At 35.7% G+C, this 18,738-nt stretch overlaps 1 protein-coding gene across 3 annotated transcripts in view; it reads left to right on the forward strand.

The window, feature by feature from the left end:
* The window catches only part of RAB3IP (RAB3A interacting protein), a 32,776-nt gene extending 16,381 nt beyond the window's left edge, over positions 1-16,395 (forward strand). For all 3 annotated transcript variants that reach the window (XM_036401010.2, XM_036401011.2, XM_054514900.1), the window contains 7 exons: positions 1,862-1,939; positions 2,300-2,503; positions 7,236-7,364; positions 9,555-9,667; positions 13,083-13,182; positions 13,287-13,356; positions 16,029-16,395. In XM_036401010.2, the coding sequence (XP_036256903.1) occupies positions 1,862-1,939; positions 2,300-2,503; positions 7,236-7,364; positions 9,555-9,667; positions 13,083-13,182; positions 13,287-13,356; positions 16,029-16,111 (777 nt within the window). In that variant the 3' untranslated portion in view covers positions 16,112-16,395. The remainder of the gene's footprint in view (positions 1-1,861; positions 1,940-2,299; positions 2,504-7,235; positions 7,365-9,554; positions 9,668-13,082; positions 13,183-13,286; positions 13,357-16,028) is intronic.
* The last annotated feature ends 2,343 nt before the right edge of the window (positions 16,396-18,738 follow it).

Here is an 18,738-nt window from a genome sequence, read left to right on the forward strand (position 1 = left end):
ATCCATAACTTGAAGTAGGATCAGTTCTCATTTTATCTTAAGAATATATATAGGAATGCTTTGGGCCTAAATTGTGGTATCTTTAACTGTCAGAATACATTTCATAATCCGGATGATTTATACATTTACTGAATTGTAAGTATTGGCTTTCAGCGTATGCATAAAGATACAACATTAGTTATGTTTTAGAAGCAGTGTTTAAGCCTATGATGTTGCATAAAAGTGCTATTAAACATTCAAAAATCAAATTACAAAGTACATCCTGGTAGAGCAAGGTTACTTAAAATATTAAGCAGTTGCTTTGTGTAAAAAAAGAAATAGAAGAGTGAAAGGGTATTTTAGAGTAGAAATACTTGTGTGTGCTGAGTGAAGGAAAATGTCGGGCAGGTATTTTAACTGTGGAGGAATAAAAGGAAAATTATTGGTGACATTTTTTATTTATGACATTGCATTGCTTAGAGCAGTGTGTCACTTTGTTAAAAATATGTTTGAAATACAGTTTATTAGTAATAATAGTTTGAGTTTGAATTGTCCAGACTGTTATAGGCATGTTACCCTAAGTTTTCTTTCGTGATTTCATTTCACGTAAAGGCTCTAATAAGGCACAGTGTTGAGGTTTATTGGTTTTTTTTTTGCACTGGGATCTGCAGCCCTTGAATTCATGTTTAATTTTGAATCCCACTAATTTCAGCAGCCATCTAAATGGATATGCGAGGGCTTATATTGTTGCATCCCAGTGGAGGATTGAGACTTGTTTTGCACAGCTGGGTGCATATATTACATTATTACTCTGTAATAGCACAGTAACATGCTTTGCTTTCAAAGATCCATCACTAAGCAGAAACTGCATGGTCAATGTTTAATGTATTTGTACACATTGTATAAATGTGTATGTTCCCATTCTTGCATGTGTCTTGTTACATATGAGAATTTTACAAACCCATACTATACAGCTGTGTTGGATGCTAGTGGGAGTCAGATCTTTTGGTATGACAATGTATGAACTTTTTTGTTTTATTTATATAGTGTCCAGATGTGCTAGGCGCTTTACAGATATGAAAAGGATCCTATCCCAAGTAATTTGGTTGCTGGCTCTGATATTTTGATTTTTGTGGCCTTCAGTAAGTACCACGTGAGAACAGTAATTTGATCATAGGCACAAATTGCTGGATCAGAGCCTAAACAAGTACATTATACAGACAAAAGGCTTAGAGTTATGAGGTAAAAGGACATTGGAAAAACCCTCAGTCCTTTAATGCTTTATTGGCTTAGCCTTGTTTCTTTATTTGGATTGTTTTATTAGTGCTTTTTCCATTCTACTGAAAAAATATTTATTAAATAATGAAGTGGTTTTATGCTGTTGTTTTGTCTTTTTTATTGATGGCAAGAATTTAGACTTCATAGTTGTTTGACTGGTTCCTTCATGCCGAAATTTACAGTTGTCTGAAACTGGTTATTCTGGCTACAACAAGGGAGAAGTTCTTTTGAATGTGCTACTGTGCCTATGTTGCTTTTGTTGCTACTGGTTGAGTCTTTCTCTTGGGGGTCAAGGAACTTGTCAGCCACTGGAGCATGACTGGAGCCTGGTGTTCATGACAGGTATTGTTCCTGCTGGAGTGGGGTAGGTGGAATTGCTGAATTTTTGAATTTGGGCTCTTGACCAAGGAGAACCTTATTTGGCCAATGAATCAAAAATCATAGATTTATAGGGATTTTTTTTTTAACGTAGCTATTTCGTTTCAGACTATTGCACGTCTTAATAGTCACAAGTAGTCTTCATGAAGCAAAAGTATGTCATTAGTTGTTGGATTTTTTCATAGATTTGTCTGAAGCATTTACACTAGCTAAACATCTTTTATAGGAAGCACACAAAATGGTTAAAGAAGCAAATGTCAAACAAGCTGCAGCAGAAAAACAGTTAAAAGAAGCACAAGGAAAGGTGAGATTTTCCCAGCTTGTTTGCTTTGTACTTTCACATGGTTTTAAATCTGAAGTGTGAATCATAAAGCTATAGGTAGAGGATTACCTGTATACGCTTTTAGAATGTATACTCAATTGTTTTGTGTTGCTTGACATACTCGGACACGGTGTTTCACTGTCATGTCAGCCAGCAAGGTGCATAGGAAGCCAGTGCTACTACAGTATGCAATTGCCTGGGCATCTGTGTGTTAGTACTGTTGGAAGATGAAGTTTCGATGTGCAACGAGATAGCTGGACATGTTTTTAATTGATTTAACGTATTTATAAATTAATATATTTTTTGTTTGTTAATGACTTTATTCCCCCCTGCCCTGTGAAGATTGATGTCCTCCAGGCTGAAGTAGCAGCATTGAAAACACTAGTACTGTCTACTTCACCAACATCTCCAACTAAGGAATTCCAGTCTGGTGGAAGAACTCCTTTTAAGAAAGGCCATGCAAGAAACAAGAGTACAAGCAGTGCTATGGGTGGCAGTCATCAGGACCTTACCATGATGCAGCCAATTGTAAAAGACTGTAAAGAGGTAATGTACAAGGATCTTTCTCTTTTTGCTGATAAACTGGCTTTATTGTTTTGTTTTACTCACAATAAATAGAGTATATCTTAAATCTTCGTTTAATGCTTACTATCTTAGAGATATTTTTCATAAATGAAAGAACTTTCCTTACATACCAATAGGAGGTGATTTTTCCAAGTCTTATTTACCTTTAAAACATTAAGGGAAGATGAGATAAGATTTCAAATATTGAAATTGCATTAAAAAAATTAATTGGTGATTAAAAAACCCTAAACAATAAACCAAACAATATAACTAAATGATAGGTCCTGGTGAACTTTTCATGAAATCCATCACTGAAAGTTCATAAACTTTCATAAGCATTGTATAAACTGTCATAGAAAAGAGGAAGAGTAATTTTATAGATCAGTAGTCGGTGAAAGAGGCCAGCGAAAAGATGAAATCAGTAATTTATTAGAGAACAGGTTCTAAGTCACTGGAATCCTGAGTCCTATCTGTTTTTTGGGGTTTTTTATGTGGGTTGGGGTTTTTTTGTTTGGTTGGTTTTTTTTTTTTTGGTTGGTGTGTTTGCTTGTTTTTTAAATCTACTCATGTCACTGAAATGAAGGAAATAATGTGGCAAGGGGTTGGTACTTGGAATGGTAGTAGCAAAAATTGACCAAAGTGTGGAGAAGGAGCTTATTTTATTGGGTGGTTAATAAAACAGCAGATGAAATCCTAAAATCAATAAATGAGAAATGAGGCATTTAGGAAAAAAATGCAAATAGCAAGCTTGCTCTTGGAAAAGAAAGCTCTTGGAAAGAACTACACTGTGCTAGAAAAAAACCTAGTATCCTTGTTGATCATTGTCTGAAAACCCTATTTCAGTGTTCAGTGATGGTCAAAGACATACAGAGAGTTAAGAGTTTTTAGGCAAGGAATAAATAACAAAAGATAGGATTGTACTGCTCTATAAACATGTAGTAAGAGTGTTTCTGCACATGCAGCTATGATATATTCATCCCAGAAAGGACACTGAAAATAGCTCAAAGTGTAACATAGATGGTCAAACCTGATGGAAAGATTTCTGTGTAGAGATACTTGAGATAGAAGAAAAATCTCTGCAATCTCAGGTGACATGGAGAAAATGAATGATGAACAATTATTAATGAATTAATGAAAACTCTGGAAGCTAAAAGGAAAATAATTTATAGTCAGTACTTAATGAAATATTTTCATGAGGAAATAAGATTAAAAATACATCAAAGTAGTCATGGAAAGTGACAAAAAAAAGCCTCTCAATATATATATAGGAGATAGATATGACATTTGGCTTAGAAAGCGTCTTTTGCTACAGACTGCTAGAAGTTTTGAGACTGTCAAAGAATATGCATCACTATCCTTCCCCTCAGACGTCTCTTCAGCCAGCTCTGTGGCTGCTGGCTATTGTCAGAGGGGTGATATGCTGACTGGATCCTTACACTTCATTTTACCATTAATTGCATTTGTACTGGACACCATTTTACTATAGAAAAATTTTACTAGAAAGTTACTGTAGAAATATTTTACTAGAAAATTAAGGCATCTTCTAGTTGATATTTCATACTCAAAAGAAATCAGATTATTTACAACCTACTTGCCCACTTTCAGTGCTGTCAAGGATTTTTCCTTACTAAACCTAATCCTTGTTGCCTTTCAGAAAAGGGGAGAACTGGAATGGAATCTAATTACTTTGTAAGCATCACACCGAGGTCATGACTCAATGAAATTTTTTAGTCTTGGGCAAGAGCGAGAGGCCAGAGAAATCTGTTTTACCACAGTTTCTCATGGAGAGAAGGTGGTGATTGTGGAGGACATGCTGCAGAAGAACCAGTCTGCCTGATGCTTTTCTTTAGTTAATTCACCTTTTGTGGGCTGCATAAGGAGACACTTCAAGGCTGCCTAAGGCTGCTCAAATTGGTGACTTTTTCTACCAGTGATGGTCCAGGGAATCACTAAGAAGCACATTGGTTTTCTACCCAGTGGGACTGGAGTATTTTTATTTCTCTTCTGAGTGAGAGTAATAAATGGAATGTAGAATGGGGTGAAAAGAAAAGCAGGAGATACATGCCTTCCCAGCGGTTCCGGTTATCTAGTGCTTTGGCATGTTGTTTGCTGGCTTTATTTGTAGCTGCTCTAAGGTAAATTTTTTGCATTTCTTGGAGTTTGGGTCTGGAAACCTAATTTGGTCCCCTTCTTGCTTGTTCATGCCACTGAGTTATTACTTTTTGGATCTTATCCTTCTGATTCTGAGTGACTTGACTTCTAAGGGGGATCAAGAGTACCCTTGCTCAGGGCTGTGTATTGGCCCTGAGCCAATAGATTTGGACCCTTTTGCAGAGTCTACCACCTAGAGCTTTGAGTTATGGGATGGAGCTGGGTGTAAAGATGGTCAGCTCTCAGATTTCTTTGTGGAATGTAGACAGTGTCACGAGTGTTTGGCAGTCCACCCTAAATTGCAGTGGGGCTAGAAAGCTGCCAACATGTCCCGGAGAAATATTTTCTAGTATGTGGTAATAAGCTCTAGATAAATAGACATGTCTAATGAATTTCAGTATTAAAAAGATTGAGATAAGCTGCCCAGATCTCAAGCAGACAGGTATCTGCCTCACCAGAGGCATCACCGTTTTTCAAAGACCTGAGATATTTTGCTGATGTCATATTTACTGTAATGAAAGCATAAAAAATTTAACTGGAATTGTTATTACATTTGATTGTATATTTAATTTCAGGTAATCAAAACTGGGATCTAGTGAAAGCATCTATAAAGGCAGGGAGGAGATACATATCACACATTGTAGATTGAAAATGAAGATCATCAGGCTATGGTCACTGAACAATTCTTCTCAAGGCAGCTTCTTATAAACTGTCGGTTTAGGTAAAATTGAGTAAATATAGAAAATAACCAAGTTGATAAGAAATGCATCTTAATTTTTAGAATTCTAGAGTACAAGTAAAAAATGGATGTTTTTCTGCTGGTAGCTCTTGATTGTATTAATTTTGAAGCCAGACCTGAGATGGGTTTAAGTTATGGGAAATGTTCCTTTGGGGGGAGCAAGTTACACATATTGAATTGCACTTGTACCATGAAGTTGGTGGCTTAGCAACCAGAACACTTATGGATTAGCTTAATTAAGATAGTTGTTCCTGATTTTACCTGAGCATAATGCAAGTGGCTCTAATGAAAAACAAAATTTCCAGTCTAATTTTTGTAAGTTATTTTTCAAGGAAAAAAAAGAAAAAAGTTTAACCAAAAACCCCTGAAAATGATGAAAAGAACTCCCCAAAGCATATATGTAAAAGAATGGCAAGGTACTGAGAGCTCAGAAGGGGTGATGCATGGGGAATGAAAAAGAGACTGAGGTTGGTTCAAACCAGCATACTGTTCTTTTAAATAGGATTAAAAATCAACTTTTAGTATGTGCTATTTCCCCATTTCACTATCTTATCTGTCTTTTCTTTAATTGTACGAAATTTTAGATTCACATCCTGGCTTGTCTTTCTCCTGCAGTGTGCATCCTTTCAATAGTTTTAGTTTTAGGAGTATAGCCTGCTGTAGTTCAGCAGACTGAAGGTGCTGAAGCAGAATGTCCAAACCAGTCTGGGGATGGTGCTGCATGTCCCTTTGGGACTGGAGTTAGTTTTATCTGTTGGATTAGGAGCACATGTCAGAAGCACTCACCCCCACTCTGCTTGGAGCCCATGAAAGGTCTTTTCCCAGGTAACCCTAAAGCAGATGATGTGCTCTGGGAGCACCTCAGTGTGCTCTAGCTGTTAGTGGGTAGCAAGCCTGTGGGACAGATTGCCCCATAATGCAAACAGATTTTTAATAACAACCTAGTACCCATCTCTGGAGCACCACACTGGGTAGGTGCCATCCTGCTGCTAGCTGGTCTCAGCCTGGAGATGACAAAACAAGGTGTTTTCAAAGCAGGTGCAATTATCTTTTCCTAACACAGAAATACAGTTCTTCTGAGCATGATTTAGTAGGTAATTTTAGCATTTCCTCTTTGCCTAGAGGAGCTGTTGGGGGAGCAGGCTCATAAATCATTCCCAGCAACCATCATTGCCTTTCTGTTGTAGGGAGGTGTAGGAGAGAGTTTTATCATAAAGAGGAAAAGTGAAGAATAATGGTGTACTTTTAACTGAGTTGTACTTTGACTTCCTCTTTTCTTAGGATATTCAGTGTGTTAGTCTGTTTTCTTTTCGTGTTTGGATAGTAGCAAATTGGAGTCAGAAGCAGCATGAACATGTAAGATGTCTAGGATTGCAGTTGTTTTCTTTGAATTTCTCTGCTTTTCTTAACTTACATAAATGGAGGGGAACTAAAGTACTTTAAGGAAGATGCATGAAGACGGAAACTGTTTTCTGGCTTTTCCTAAGTATTTCAAAGCTATCTGTAAGCTTAGGAAATGGGGGAAAGGTCATTAGCTTGTAGTGGTAGTGTGCAGTGGTAACCAGTAAGTGCATTATCTCTGTGTATTGAAAATCATTTTGTTTTGATTTGCTTGAATTTACAGGCTTAGGAAAGTGGATTTAAGAAGGTATTCGTAGCTGAACCATGATAGCATTCTTTCAATTTACATATCACATTCTTTCAGTTTTTCCATTACAATAGAAGGCATTTTAATGCTTATTATTTACCTGTGGATGTTTGCAAATGATAGACACTAGTGTGATAATTATGTTACTAAAATATGTGAATTTTTGTGTGTTCTAGGCTGACCTGTCTCTGTACAATGACTTCAGGTCTTGGAAGGATGAGCCTACTATGGACAGAACATGTCCTTTCTTGGACAAAATTTATCGGGAAGATATTTTTCCATGTTTAACTTTCTCCAAAAGTGAGGTAATGGAAATGGTCGAAATGTGCTCACTGATATCTTCCCCTTAAATATGTTACATGGAACCAAAAGACTATTATATTGTTTTTAATATGAAGTTTAACCTTTTTTGTTTCATTAGTCTGTGGCAATTTACAGTGAAGTCCTAAAGTTTGACCATTTTTTTCTTCACTATTCTATTCCATTTACGCTCTTCCAGAGGTGGCCTTTTTATGTCTACTTCTTCAGATCTTATGCCTGTCTGTTAGAATCTGATCTTTGTTGGAATGGATGGAAGTTTTCTTCCTGATACTTCAAATAGAGTGTAAAAATTGTATTCTATGTCTTGTTTGTATAGGGGGCAGTAGAGACAAAGATGCTTAATTTTGTGGACTGGTTTTCTCTCATATCAGTTGAAGCAGACTGCAAGCGTAGTCTGGGCCTTTTCTTGAAGAGAGGTTTGAGTTACAAGAATTTGGCTTAGGGATTTAAGATTCAACAGGGGAAGTTGGTGAATGTGGTTTTAGAGGAATCAAATTAGGAGGCTTTTTTCCTTGTGTTATTCCCACACATTCTCCCATACAGAGGAAATACTGGAGTTTCACCTATCCTGGGAATAACATGGAACTGATTGCAGATCCAACTGCTTTACTGAGTTTTTGTCCTTAAGCACCATTTATAGGCTGTACTTGTAGTACCTGTCAGTAGGGAAAAGGGAGCATATTCTTAGATCTTTAAAATTTCTTGTTCTGCTTTTAATAAAGTCCTAAGTATTGATATTCTTTCCCAATAAAATTAAACACCTACATTTTTTTCATAATGTTCATGTGTTGTTTTCAGGAGGTATTATGTTCTTTTCCTATGCTTTTCATCTACTGTTACTTGCTGGCTGTAAGCACATGCAGTCTTTTAGTCAATTGTATACCAGTTTGTTATGGTTGATGTACAGCATCATATAAACCTCTCCCACCAAAATTTTACTTGGTTACTATGGGAATTAAATTGCTTCTGCAGTATATGTAAGTAGGCCATCCTGTTGTCTTTTGCAGCAACTTAATTTTGGAATGTGTTCTTCATTTGTAATATAAGTACTGTAGATTTGTATTGCCTTTTAAGGGAAGAACGAGGCTTCTAGCACTTGTCAGTTACACCATTTATTGTTTCCAAATGCTGTGTGTAGTGATCAACTTCTGTTTTACTTGGCTATTGATGCTAGTGTGCAGTTAAACCAAGCAATAAATTGCACATGTATTGTGTTTTTGAATAATTGGAAGTGCAGCTATGGTTGAAGTATTACATTAACTCTCAGTAGCCTCTTGTGTGTACGTGTAGTGTTCTGCTTTTGGCAGAAAGAGTATTTCATATGAGCTACTTTAATAGTAAGATTCTGGTCTTAAAATAATTAAAGTGCAATAGAAAAAAATACCTTTATTACTTAGTAGGAAAGAACCTTGGCACAAAATTAATTCATTAGTAATGTCAATTGCACCTTTTTTTAAATCAAGTAATGGCTATTACTTGAAACGGTGGTCTTGGACAAATGTTCAATCCAATCAAGCAAAATGGTCACATTTCCAGTCTCTTATGATTGCTTATAAGGAGTGAACATAAAAAAACCTGAGCAAAGTTGCCCTTTAAGTAGGCTAGTGTTTGAAAGTTGCAACTGGCTTTTCTGTATATTGTTCAGTCTTACTCGTTTGAACACCTTGCTAGAGCTATCTTCAGCTGAAAACAGTGGCATAACATTTCCTTGTTTTATTTAAGATAAAGATGTATGGAGCATAATTTTGTATTTTTCACAGAGCACAATAAAATCAGACCATTTTTTAAAAATAAAGTTTGTGTGATATTCAGTCTCTGACAAGAGCATAGCATATATAAATACATGTGCTATTTGGGTGTATGAGGAAAGGCTGAAAATACAGTTAGTGTTTTAAACATGCTTTACTACATTCCTGGCTGTAAAGGAAGTTAGGTTGCCTCAGGGAAGGCAGGGTTATTTGTAGGGCAGAATTTAAACAGGAGCCTGGAAACGGGATCTCTTGCTCATGATAAAAGCGAAATCTTATTTGTAATAGAATTTTTTTTTGGTGGGTTGTTTTTTTTTTTCCTTCTTTCCTGTGTTCTTAAGTTTCCAGAATAAGAAATATGTCACTGCTTTGAGGCAATGTATGAAGCAGAGCTGTTTTTAACTGCTTTCTAAATTTCTCTTGCAGTTGGCCTCAGCTGTTCTGGAAGCTGTTGAAAACAACACTCTGAGCATTGAACCTGTTGGCTTGCAACCTGTTCGATTTGTGAAAGCTTCTGCAGTTGAATGTGGGGGACCAAAGTATGTTGAGCTGACACAGGGGGATACTCTTGACTCATTTGAGTTCTCTTGGCTTGAGAAAACTGCTATCAGCTGATTTACCTCAGTCAAATTTGTGTATCTTAAATTTAATTCCCTAAAAATCTAGGACTTCAAAATTGTTGTTACAGATTTTGTGGGAAAGTAAGCAACTAATAACTGAAACTTTTAAAAAATCCCCTAATATAGAACAAACCTTATCATTTGGGGAGAGCTTGACTTCTGCTTGTTTTGATGCATTGACCCTGAAAGTAACATTCACCTCTTTGGAGAAGGGCATTCTGATACTTAAACCAGATGGCTTTGAACTGGGGGCTCTGAGCTGGAAAGGATCGTGAAAGGAATAGGTACTGAAATAGTACAGGCTGGGTTTATGACACCTGAGTACTTGTGGCATAAAAAATACAGGACATACGTAGGACACTAACAAAGGTAGCTGAAATATTTGAGAAATATAGAGAGAGTTGATCCTCTGAATTTGAGCAGGAGGAATGTAAGTGGGAATGAAGATGAATGAGAGTTGGAATCTAAAGGAGGAAGTATGCTTGAATGACAGGAAGGAAGGTTATTTTAAAAATTCTGGAATGGTCCTAGAGAAATGTGAAGCAAGACTTGTTATCAGGTGCTGATACTGAAATTGGGTAGGAGGGACTTGCCTGAGGCACTGAGGCTTTGATTATGTGGAGAAGGAAAGGGACTGTAGGATGCCTTAGTGGATGTTGGAGTAAGAAAGCAAGGTCAGTCTAGATATTAATCTGAATATCTTCCAAATCTTGAGAAAGACTTGACCATTCTGTTGGAAGTATTTTGGACAAGTTGACAATTTACTCTGTAATATTTGATTTGAGAGAGCTCAATTTTATAATGGAAACCTTTCATAAGAATGTTTTCATCTGACTCTTAAGATTTCTTTCTTTCTTATTGCCATTGCTTTTTAATTGTTTTTCCTCTGACTGTAAGAGAAACTACAACTGACGCGTCTCAAAATTATTTATTTTCTCTTTAAAGAGGCTGTATAAAATGAAAATTTGTTTTGCGTGTTTTATGACTTAGTCTTTGATCCCTTCTAGCCTGCGAAGTTCAAGCATTCAAATTTTTTTCAACTTCCTTCTGTCACTAGAACACACTCTTTGAGCTGTAGCAGCCTCTCATCAAAAGGGCCTACACCAGTAATGGAGCTACTCAAGGAGTAGGGAATTCCTGTCCAAGATCTGCCACTGTAATCTGTGTTTCATGAAAGCAGTAGAGAATCTGGACAGTCAGAAACCACTGAAACAAATCATGTGTCATCAAAAAACAGCTGGCAAATGGATTTGAAATCATTGTGGTTCAAGCAACTTTGCCACATCTTGATGTGATGAAATACTTAACCCAGACAGGAGACTCATCTGCATCATTCAGAAATTTGTGGAGATTTTAAACTTGTTTTCTCCAGTGTAGGATAACTTTAAAATCAGAACTTAGAAAATCCTTACATATTTGGCAAGATAGAGATTCATGTTTTGGGATGACAATACACAAGTTGTAATTTAGTTATCTTAGATATACCAAAAAGGTCAGGCAAATTCTTCTCTCCCTTTTCCAACTCTTCTGTACCAACAAAAACTTCTGTGCTGCTGCTTGTAGGTAAGTAATAGGTAAGGAATCTGCAGTATTTAAGTGTAATTTTACAGCAGTTGTGCTTTGCCTTATATATTATTACTGGAACTGAACGGGAAATAGGTGTTGCAGTTTTCACTGAATCAGCATAGCAGTTTCATGTTTTTTTTTTTATATGGTACAAAATGCTTTTTTAATTGAAACTATCGACTTAAATGGGTGACTTAATATAGACAAACTGAAGATAAGCAATAACAAAAGCTAGAGTAATGTTTTTAAAGAATTCATTTGGTTGTACCTTTGCATTTTGTTGTACGTTTGTGTGGCGGTAAAAAGGTGCATAAAATAGTGAGTAACAGCCCAAATAGCATAGTGAGGGGTGGAGGACCTGAAAGCTGTGATAGTAGTGCAGAAAGGTTCTGAATATACAGAAGTTAGTGAATGGTAACTGTGATGGTGTGCAGGGAGTGCTGCCGTAACAAAAGGCAGCGGGGTTTCCCCAGAAGAGTCACATAATTGTGCCCAAGGCGAACAAAGCGCCGAGCTGTGTGTGCTGTACAGCACAGAACTGAGTCACCAGCAGGAACCCTCAGCTTTCACTGCTGTGATGGAAGACAACACAGAGAAGGCAATTATGTAACCAGAAGAAAAAAGGAGTTTTATCTTCCTATCATTGAAAGTTTGTCTTCTGACAAAAGCTAGACTGAAATTGTGATCCAGCTTGCTTCAGCTACTTTAGGATTTCTTGTATCAATGAACTGCTGTTAGTCCTCATAAATTGCTATGGAAAATTGTATACACACTTCCATTTTCTCCTGTTTTACATGGTTCTGTGGACCAGTTGCAGGCAATTTAAGAAAGCCTATGAGCCACTGTTCAGAACCACAGAAGCTTAGTAATTTTTGTTTCACTTTTGAAAGGCAGCTTGTTCTTAGACTCCCCAGTTTCATGAGGTAGAAATGGGAGAAAGAAGAGCCAGCAGCTTTTAAAATTAATGAAACAGTGGTTTCCATGACAACCCAATTCATCTGAGAGGCTGTAATACAGACATTCAGAATAAATCAAATTCTTCTCATCTTTAAAAATTCATTCATTTCCTAACTTGTTTTTTTTTTTTTTTTGGGAACAGTTTTTGGTGACTAATGACCTTTTCTGAATACTGCATAGTTGCAATACACCAGAAGTAAATTTGATTATTTTACTCTCACTTTTTGTAATGGTAACAGAAAGAATTACTGCCAGACAGCCAATTTTCCTTTGTCCCAGAAGATTTTATACTCTGAATGTAAAATATGATTTCAATTTGGGCATAAATGCAAAACTGATTTAAAATGCATCTCAGAGAATTGACTGCTCTTCTGTGAGGCTGATTTTTTTTTTTTTTAGGATTAAATACAATATCAAGTGTAACTTTAAAAAAATATGTTCAAGTGTTGGCATCAACTGATACTTTTAAAAATGTTTATTTGACATACCAAGAGTTAATTAAAGAAATCCCACTGTGCCAGAGTTGTCAAGCCAATTTAAATTAGTGAATATGGAAGTTCTTTCCCAGAGCTAAAGAAAGTTTTAAAATTCAAAAAAAGCATCATAATGCACCAATATTGAAATGAAATTAGACCTTGTGGGACTAAAATAATTGACAACATAATGTAATAATTGCAGCTTGTAAAATGAAGTAGACACTCATCTGTCTGCGCCAATGTGAAGCAGTTACATTGACACCATAAACACATGCATGTGTTTAGACATTAGTGTCAGATTGGTTTATTGAATCATGTGACCTTTATATTTGTAGGAAGTGTGCTCTCAGTGGACAAAGTAAGTCATGCAAGCATAGAATCAAATTAGGAGATTCAAGCAGTTACTACTACATTTCTCCTTTCTGTCGTTACAGGGTAAGTAGATTTACTATTATTTAATTTAGTGTAGTAGTTATTTAACTATTTTTCCATGCCTCTATACAAAATTACATTAACCACCATTATTTTTATGAGTTTAGATCACTTCTGTGTGTAACTTCTTTACATATATTCGATACATCCAGCAAGGACTGTTGAAGCAGCAAGATGGTGAGTATAAAAAATTGTATTGACCTATATAAAGAGACATTTATATAATGCCTGTTTCTAAAAGTTGCTCTCTGTGTAACAAAGTTGCTATCTGTGACATTACAGGTTATCAGTAGTCATAGTTGTAATTTTGAGAATATGTTGATATTTCACTCTCCAATAAGGTTATTTTTTAAAATAACAAATTATAATACATTGATTTTCAGTTCATATAAAACCCCTTATGCAGTAAGAAATGTTAAAATAAAATATAACTAGGGGAGTTAGTCACAGTTTTTCCACACAGTGGTCAAAAATCAAATTTCTGTCACAGAATGTGGAAGTATTTTCAATGCAAAAAACTTCAGTTTGGTTTGATCTGGACCACTTTTTCTTTAGCTTGGTGTTTTGTTATGTCTTCTGGTTTTGTGCAGTGGCAGTTGAGACAGCTGTTCTTGTCAGACTGTTTTTCTAGGGGGAATGGCAAGAAAGACAATATTTTGGGTGAAATTGCAAAATGTAAAATATATAGAAAACCTGTAATCATTCATCTGAGTGCAGGTGAGAATTGAGATCATTGCAGTGGCGTGGCCAAATCTTGATTAGGGCTCTGGTTAAGAATGTAAGGCTTGATCACCCTCCACGCCAAAAGAGAAATGTGATTTTTGCTGCCATTGCTTCAGGCTGTGGCTTGGGGGTGTTCCCTACCTTTGTTACCCAGTTGCTTTGGTTGTGTCAGAATATCATATCCAACAACTGCCTATTTAAACTGTTTCTGCACAGTAATTCAGACATTTGCTTAGCTGGGCTATGTGGTTCTGATCTGTCCATATAGAAGAAGACGTTTGTGAAAACATATTTGCAGTACACCTAGTTACTTGATTTTGGAATTTAAAAATATATTGCATGTTGGAGGCATAGCTTTGTCTTCATTTTCAAGACCATTTAACCTGTTTATCACTATAAAAGGAAAAGATTATTTGGCTGTGTTTAAACTGCACACAGTTGATTCAATTCTCTTTCCTGTCCAGGTCAAAGAATATTGCCAAACAGCTTTCAGTCCAAATTTTTTTGAAACGGGTCATATCACTCAGGCTTCCAGAAGCACTGAGCACAGATAGTGGAAAAAGTGTCATTAGCCCCATGTCAATAGTAAATGAAAATATTTGCTTTCTCTGTGAAAATGTAAATTTTTTTTTAGTTCAGTTGCATTTTTGGAAGTAAAGTAAATCAGTTAACATCGTAATATTTATGGATGTCTGTGCATTTCATTATTCCAGTTTTCAAGTGTCTGTGGATTTCCTCCATCAAGAATTTGGCTAGAATTAGCCCTGCTTTCCTACCTCACCTATAGTCATCTCTTCCTGATGTTTCCAAATTTCAAGAGCTCAGGATTTTAGCTACACCCAAATATTTCTAACCTGAAGTACTCCTGAGGTGATAGATAGACTTAATTACAAAAAATAATGCTGTTAATTTTCAATGTTAAAGGGTCATGGAATTCACCAGAAATTCAGCTATTTACTATACTTAATTATGCTTAATAAAACCTTCAGATGGTGGTAATTTTTACTAATTTACTAGCATCACTGAAGATCTTGAAAATGTGTTAAGTTTTAATATGGTTTGTAGTCAAAAGGCTTTTTACTTTGACCAAAAGGACTTGTGAAGTTTCAACTAAAAATTATTTACTTTGCTATCGAGATGAAAAAAAAGAAATTAATGGGTTTTTTACATCATATAATGAAATATTTTCAACATTATCAGATTGATTTATTCTTCCCAAGAAGTTTGTAAAAAAAACCCCAAATTTTGGTGTTTCAGCTCAGTTATCATCATTACCACTAGAACATAGCATTTGCATTTCTAACTTTATGTAAGGATTTCAACAATACATTCACAAGAATGTAGGCACTCATCATAATTGTCTGTATAATGTGCTGCATGCATTTCTACTAATGCACCATATAATTTTTAAGACAGAGGTCACTTATGCAAAAGTGTTTTTGAACTATGGTAGAGAAGACCTTGTGCTTGTTCAGGTTTATGATATTTGTAGACGTTCTACATCAGGATCTTGACTGCATGGAAATTTTGTCTTGAATAATTATTTACCCCATGATTTTGATTTGTATTGCTGTGACATCTAGAAGCTTAGGCTATGCATTAGGCTTATCACATTTAGAAAGATACAGATGAGTTAAGAAAAAAGGGTCTTTCCTACCCAATTTATTGTTGCTAGTAGATTACTATAGGAAAAAAGGGAGCAAGAAGGATTATAAAAGGTAAAATTGCAGATTCTTTGAAACAATTCTTATTCAACAAGCTCTACTTTTTTCTTTTTGTAGTCATTTAGTTTCACAGAAAATGAGTCAAGGGGCAGGGAAGCTTAAATAGGAAACTGCAATTAATTGAAGCTGACAAGAATACTGATATAGTTCTGTTCTCCATTTTAAAGATAACTAAAATATGAGGAATTTTTCCTAGGACTCTCATTTAGAATGTTTAGAATATGTGCTTGAACAAATTTTGTCATAACCAAATACAATTTGCCTTTACACATACTAATGTTGGTTTTACCAGATGTTTGTTATGAAGTTCCCCTAAACTTACGTAAAGTAAGGCAGCCTGAATACATCAGTTGAAATAAAATGTGAATTTGGTATATTTAATGATATTTCTGTCTTTTTTAGTGGATCAGATGTTCTGGGAAGTTATGCAGCTGAGACGAGAGATGTCACTAGCAAAACTTGGCTATTACAAGGAAGAGCTCTAAAACTTTTTACTCTTGCGCGTGCATGAACTTCATTGAATATACATAACTAAAATTGCTGAACCTCTTTTTGTCACTTAATATTTATTTCCACAAAGTGGGTCCAAGATCTTTTTCCATTTGCAGATGGCACTACGAAGTACTGTGATTGTTTTAAACTGACCTATGCTGTATATGCGTACATATAATACTTAGTTGAACAAATGTGGTAAGCACTTGCAGGTGTATTAGTGATTGTAATTTACATTTAAAAACAAACCTTCTGATTAAAGTGTTAATCTGAAACAGTCTCTGTCTTCTGTTCTTTGTGATGTAGTATGTGAACTCCCCAGTAGGACACTCCAAAATATTTGCTCTTCATAATATAACTTTTATAAATGCCTAGTATTTTCTTCATTGTAGTGTTTAGGTACACTTGTGTAGCTCTCTATGCATGTATGCCATTACAGTTAACAGACAGCTGGGAGAACTTGGAATTGTTTAAAGTGCTGCTTTCCTATACTTGCAGTTTTTAAAAATATGTATGTAGGAAGAGAAACACATATAGTGAAGAGTCACAGCACACTAAACCTGAGTATCTTCTCTTTAGGGAAGGGTGCTTCTCAAATATGAAGGAACAATAAAATAATCTTGTTTGCTTTTTGGTTAGAAATCTATTTTGACCCATATATGACTGCTAAAAACTTTCTATTTCTCTCTAATTTTCTTTCACTAGAATTTTTTCATTCCTTTAAGTTAAGTTTTTCCCCCCTAGTCTTCTGGGATTTCCAGTTTTCAATGTCTTATACATAATTTCCCCCATAGTTGTTCTTGAAACTCAGAAATTTCCATTATGTGATTTCTTTAACATGCTGATGGTAATTTCCATATAATGTTACAATTTGTGTGTGTGAAAAAAATGGTGTCAGAGAACACCCAAAAAGGATCCTGGCCTCTTAAGAGATGCTTTTTCTGTTGGAAGTGTTTCTTTGGCACTTGAATTTGAAGTGGTCATTTTTTTCCTGGGCATTGTCTCAGCTGAAAGCAGACAGTTATGATGTTATAAGGAACATGGTTGTGGGTATGAACTGGACTTGCCTTTTTGGAAAAACATTAGATCTCAGTCCTGGCAACTATTTATCAGTTGCACACAAGATTAAAACTTTGACAGGTAAACTGACTAGAAGGTGAGCTTATACAGTTTTTTTTCTAACAAGAAGCATCTCAGTGGATCTCTTTGGTGTTGAACAAAACCAACACAATTTGTCATTGTCTTGCTGCAATGTTCTCTGTTTTCATAAGAGTCAATAGAATGGGCAGTGAAATTTAATACCATGCTTGTGTTGCTTGTATATACATGAAAACACTTTGCAAGTGTTGGCTTTGACCGGACATTTCAATGCTAAGATAAAAACAAACAACTGAACCTAGATATTATTAGTAATGGAGTATGTAGGTCCAACCTGGGCAATTTTAGTACTGAGGGAATGCTCTCATCACTGGCTACTACTTGCTGTTGTAGAAACCTGGAATAATTCTACCAGCAGTTGTTACAGGATTGTTTATCCATTCAACAATGCTAAGGAAGTCTGGCTTTACTCAGTCTTAGAAAACAAGCTGTGTTTATTGGTATTAATTTTTTATGTTAGGCTCATAAATGCTTCCTGAATGCTTGTTAATCCTTAGTTTAGATAATGAGATAGAATGGTTTCCTTCATTAGATAACAGTAGGCAAATGGTAGCCAGTAGCTACCATTTGGACTTACTATAAAACAAAATCTTCTGTTGCTCATTTAAGCAGAGAGAAGGCCTTTTTATACATGGTAGTATCTAAAATGTACTATGCTGAGGTGATTTTCTTGTACAAAGGTCACCATGTAGTGCATCTCAGTAGTAATGACTGACTCAATTACATCAACATCTCATAAATGCTGACTGACTTCTGTCTTCATGTCCTAATCCAAATTTATTTTCTATATTTTTCATATCAGCTGTTTATCATGAGAAACCTGTGTCACTGTGAGTGCCAGGGGCTTGTAAAAATTGGACAACTATTTGTCTGTTGAATATAATTACTTCCAAAAATGTCATAATGTCAGACTTAATTGGAACTTCTGTTCATAACCAAATGCCTTTTTTTGATGTCTGCTCAAAACACTTGAGTATTTCTCTCCTGTTTGCTTAGTGGTGACAGAATGGGCAGTTTTCAGTGTTTAAAGATGAACTAAGAGAAAGTGTAGTAGAGTTTGCTGGTAGCCTTAAAAGAGCTTTGTTCCATGTTCTGCTTTCCCATGTTTTCCAGTGTTACCTTAGAGAAACAGGCTAATGTGTGATTTAGTTTTTTCAATAATAGTAACAGCATAGAAGTTCTACTTCCCTACCAGTGATGGCTTTGCTCTTGCATTTTAGATTACTATTGCTTCTATTGGTAATACTAATTACATGACCTATGTGAAAGTACAAAGACAAGATAAGTAATTTTTATTGCTGCATTTTTTGCGCATGTGTAATTAGTACTGGGACCAAAGGTCCTTAAGACAAGAACATTAGACTTACTGACAGGCTAGAACCCATATCATCTTGCCTCAAAAGCCTTGTTAGATTCTCCTTTTTTGTAGTTTAAGTCCTTTACATAAAGCCTAAGTATAACC

This window comes from Molothrus ater, chromosome 5 (assembly GCF_012460135.2).
Source record: "Molothrus ater isolate BHLD 08-10-18 breed brown headed cowbird chromosome 5, BPBGC_Mater_1.1, whole genome shotgun sequence".
NCBI classification, from domain to species: domain Eukaryota; kingdom Metazoa; phylum Chordata; class Aves; order Passeriformes; family Icteridae; genus Molothrus; species Molothrus ater.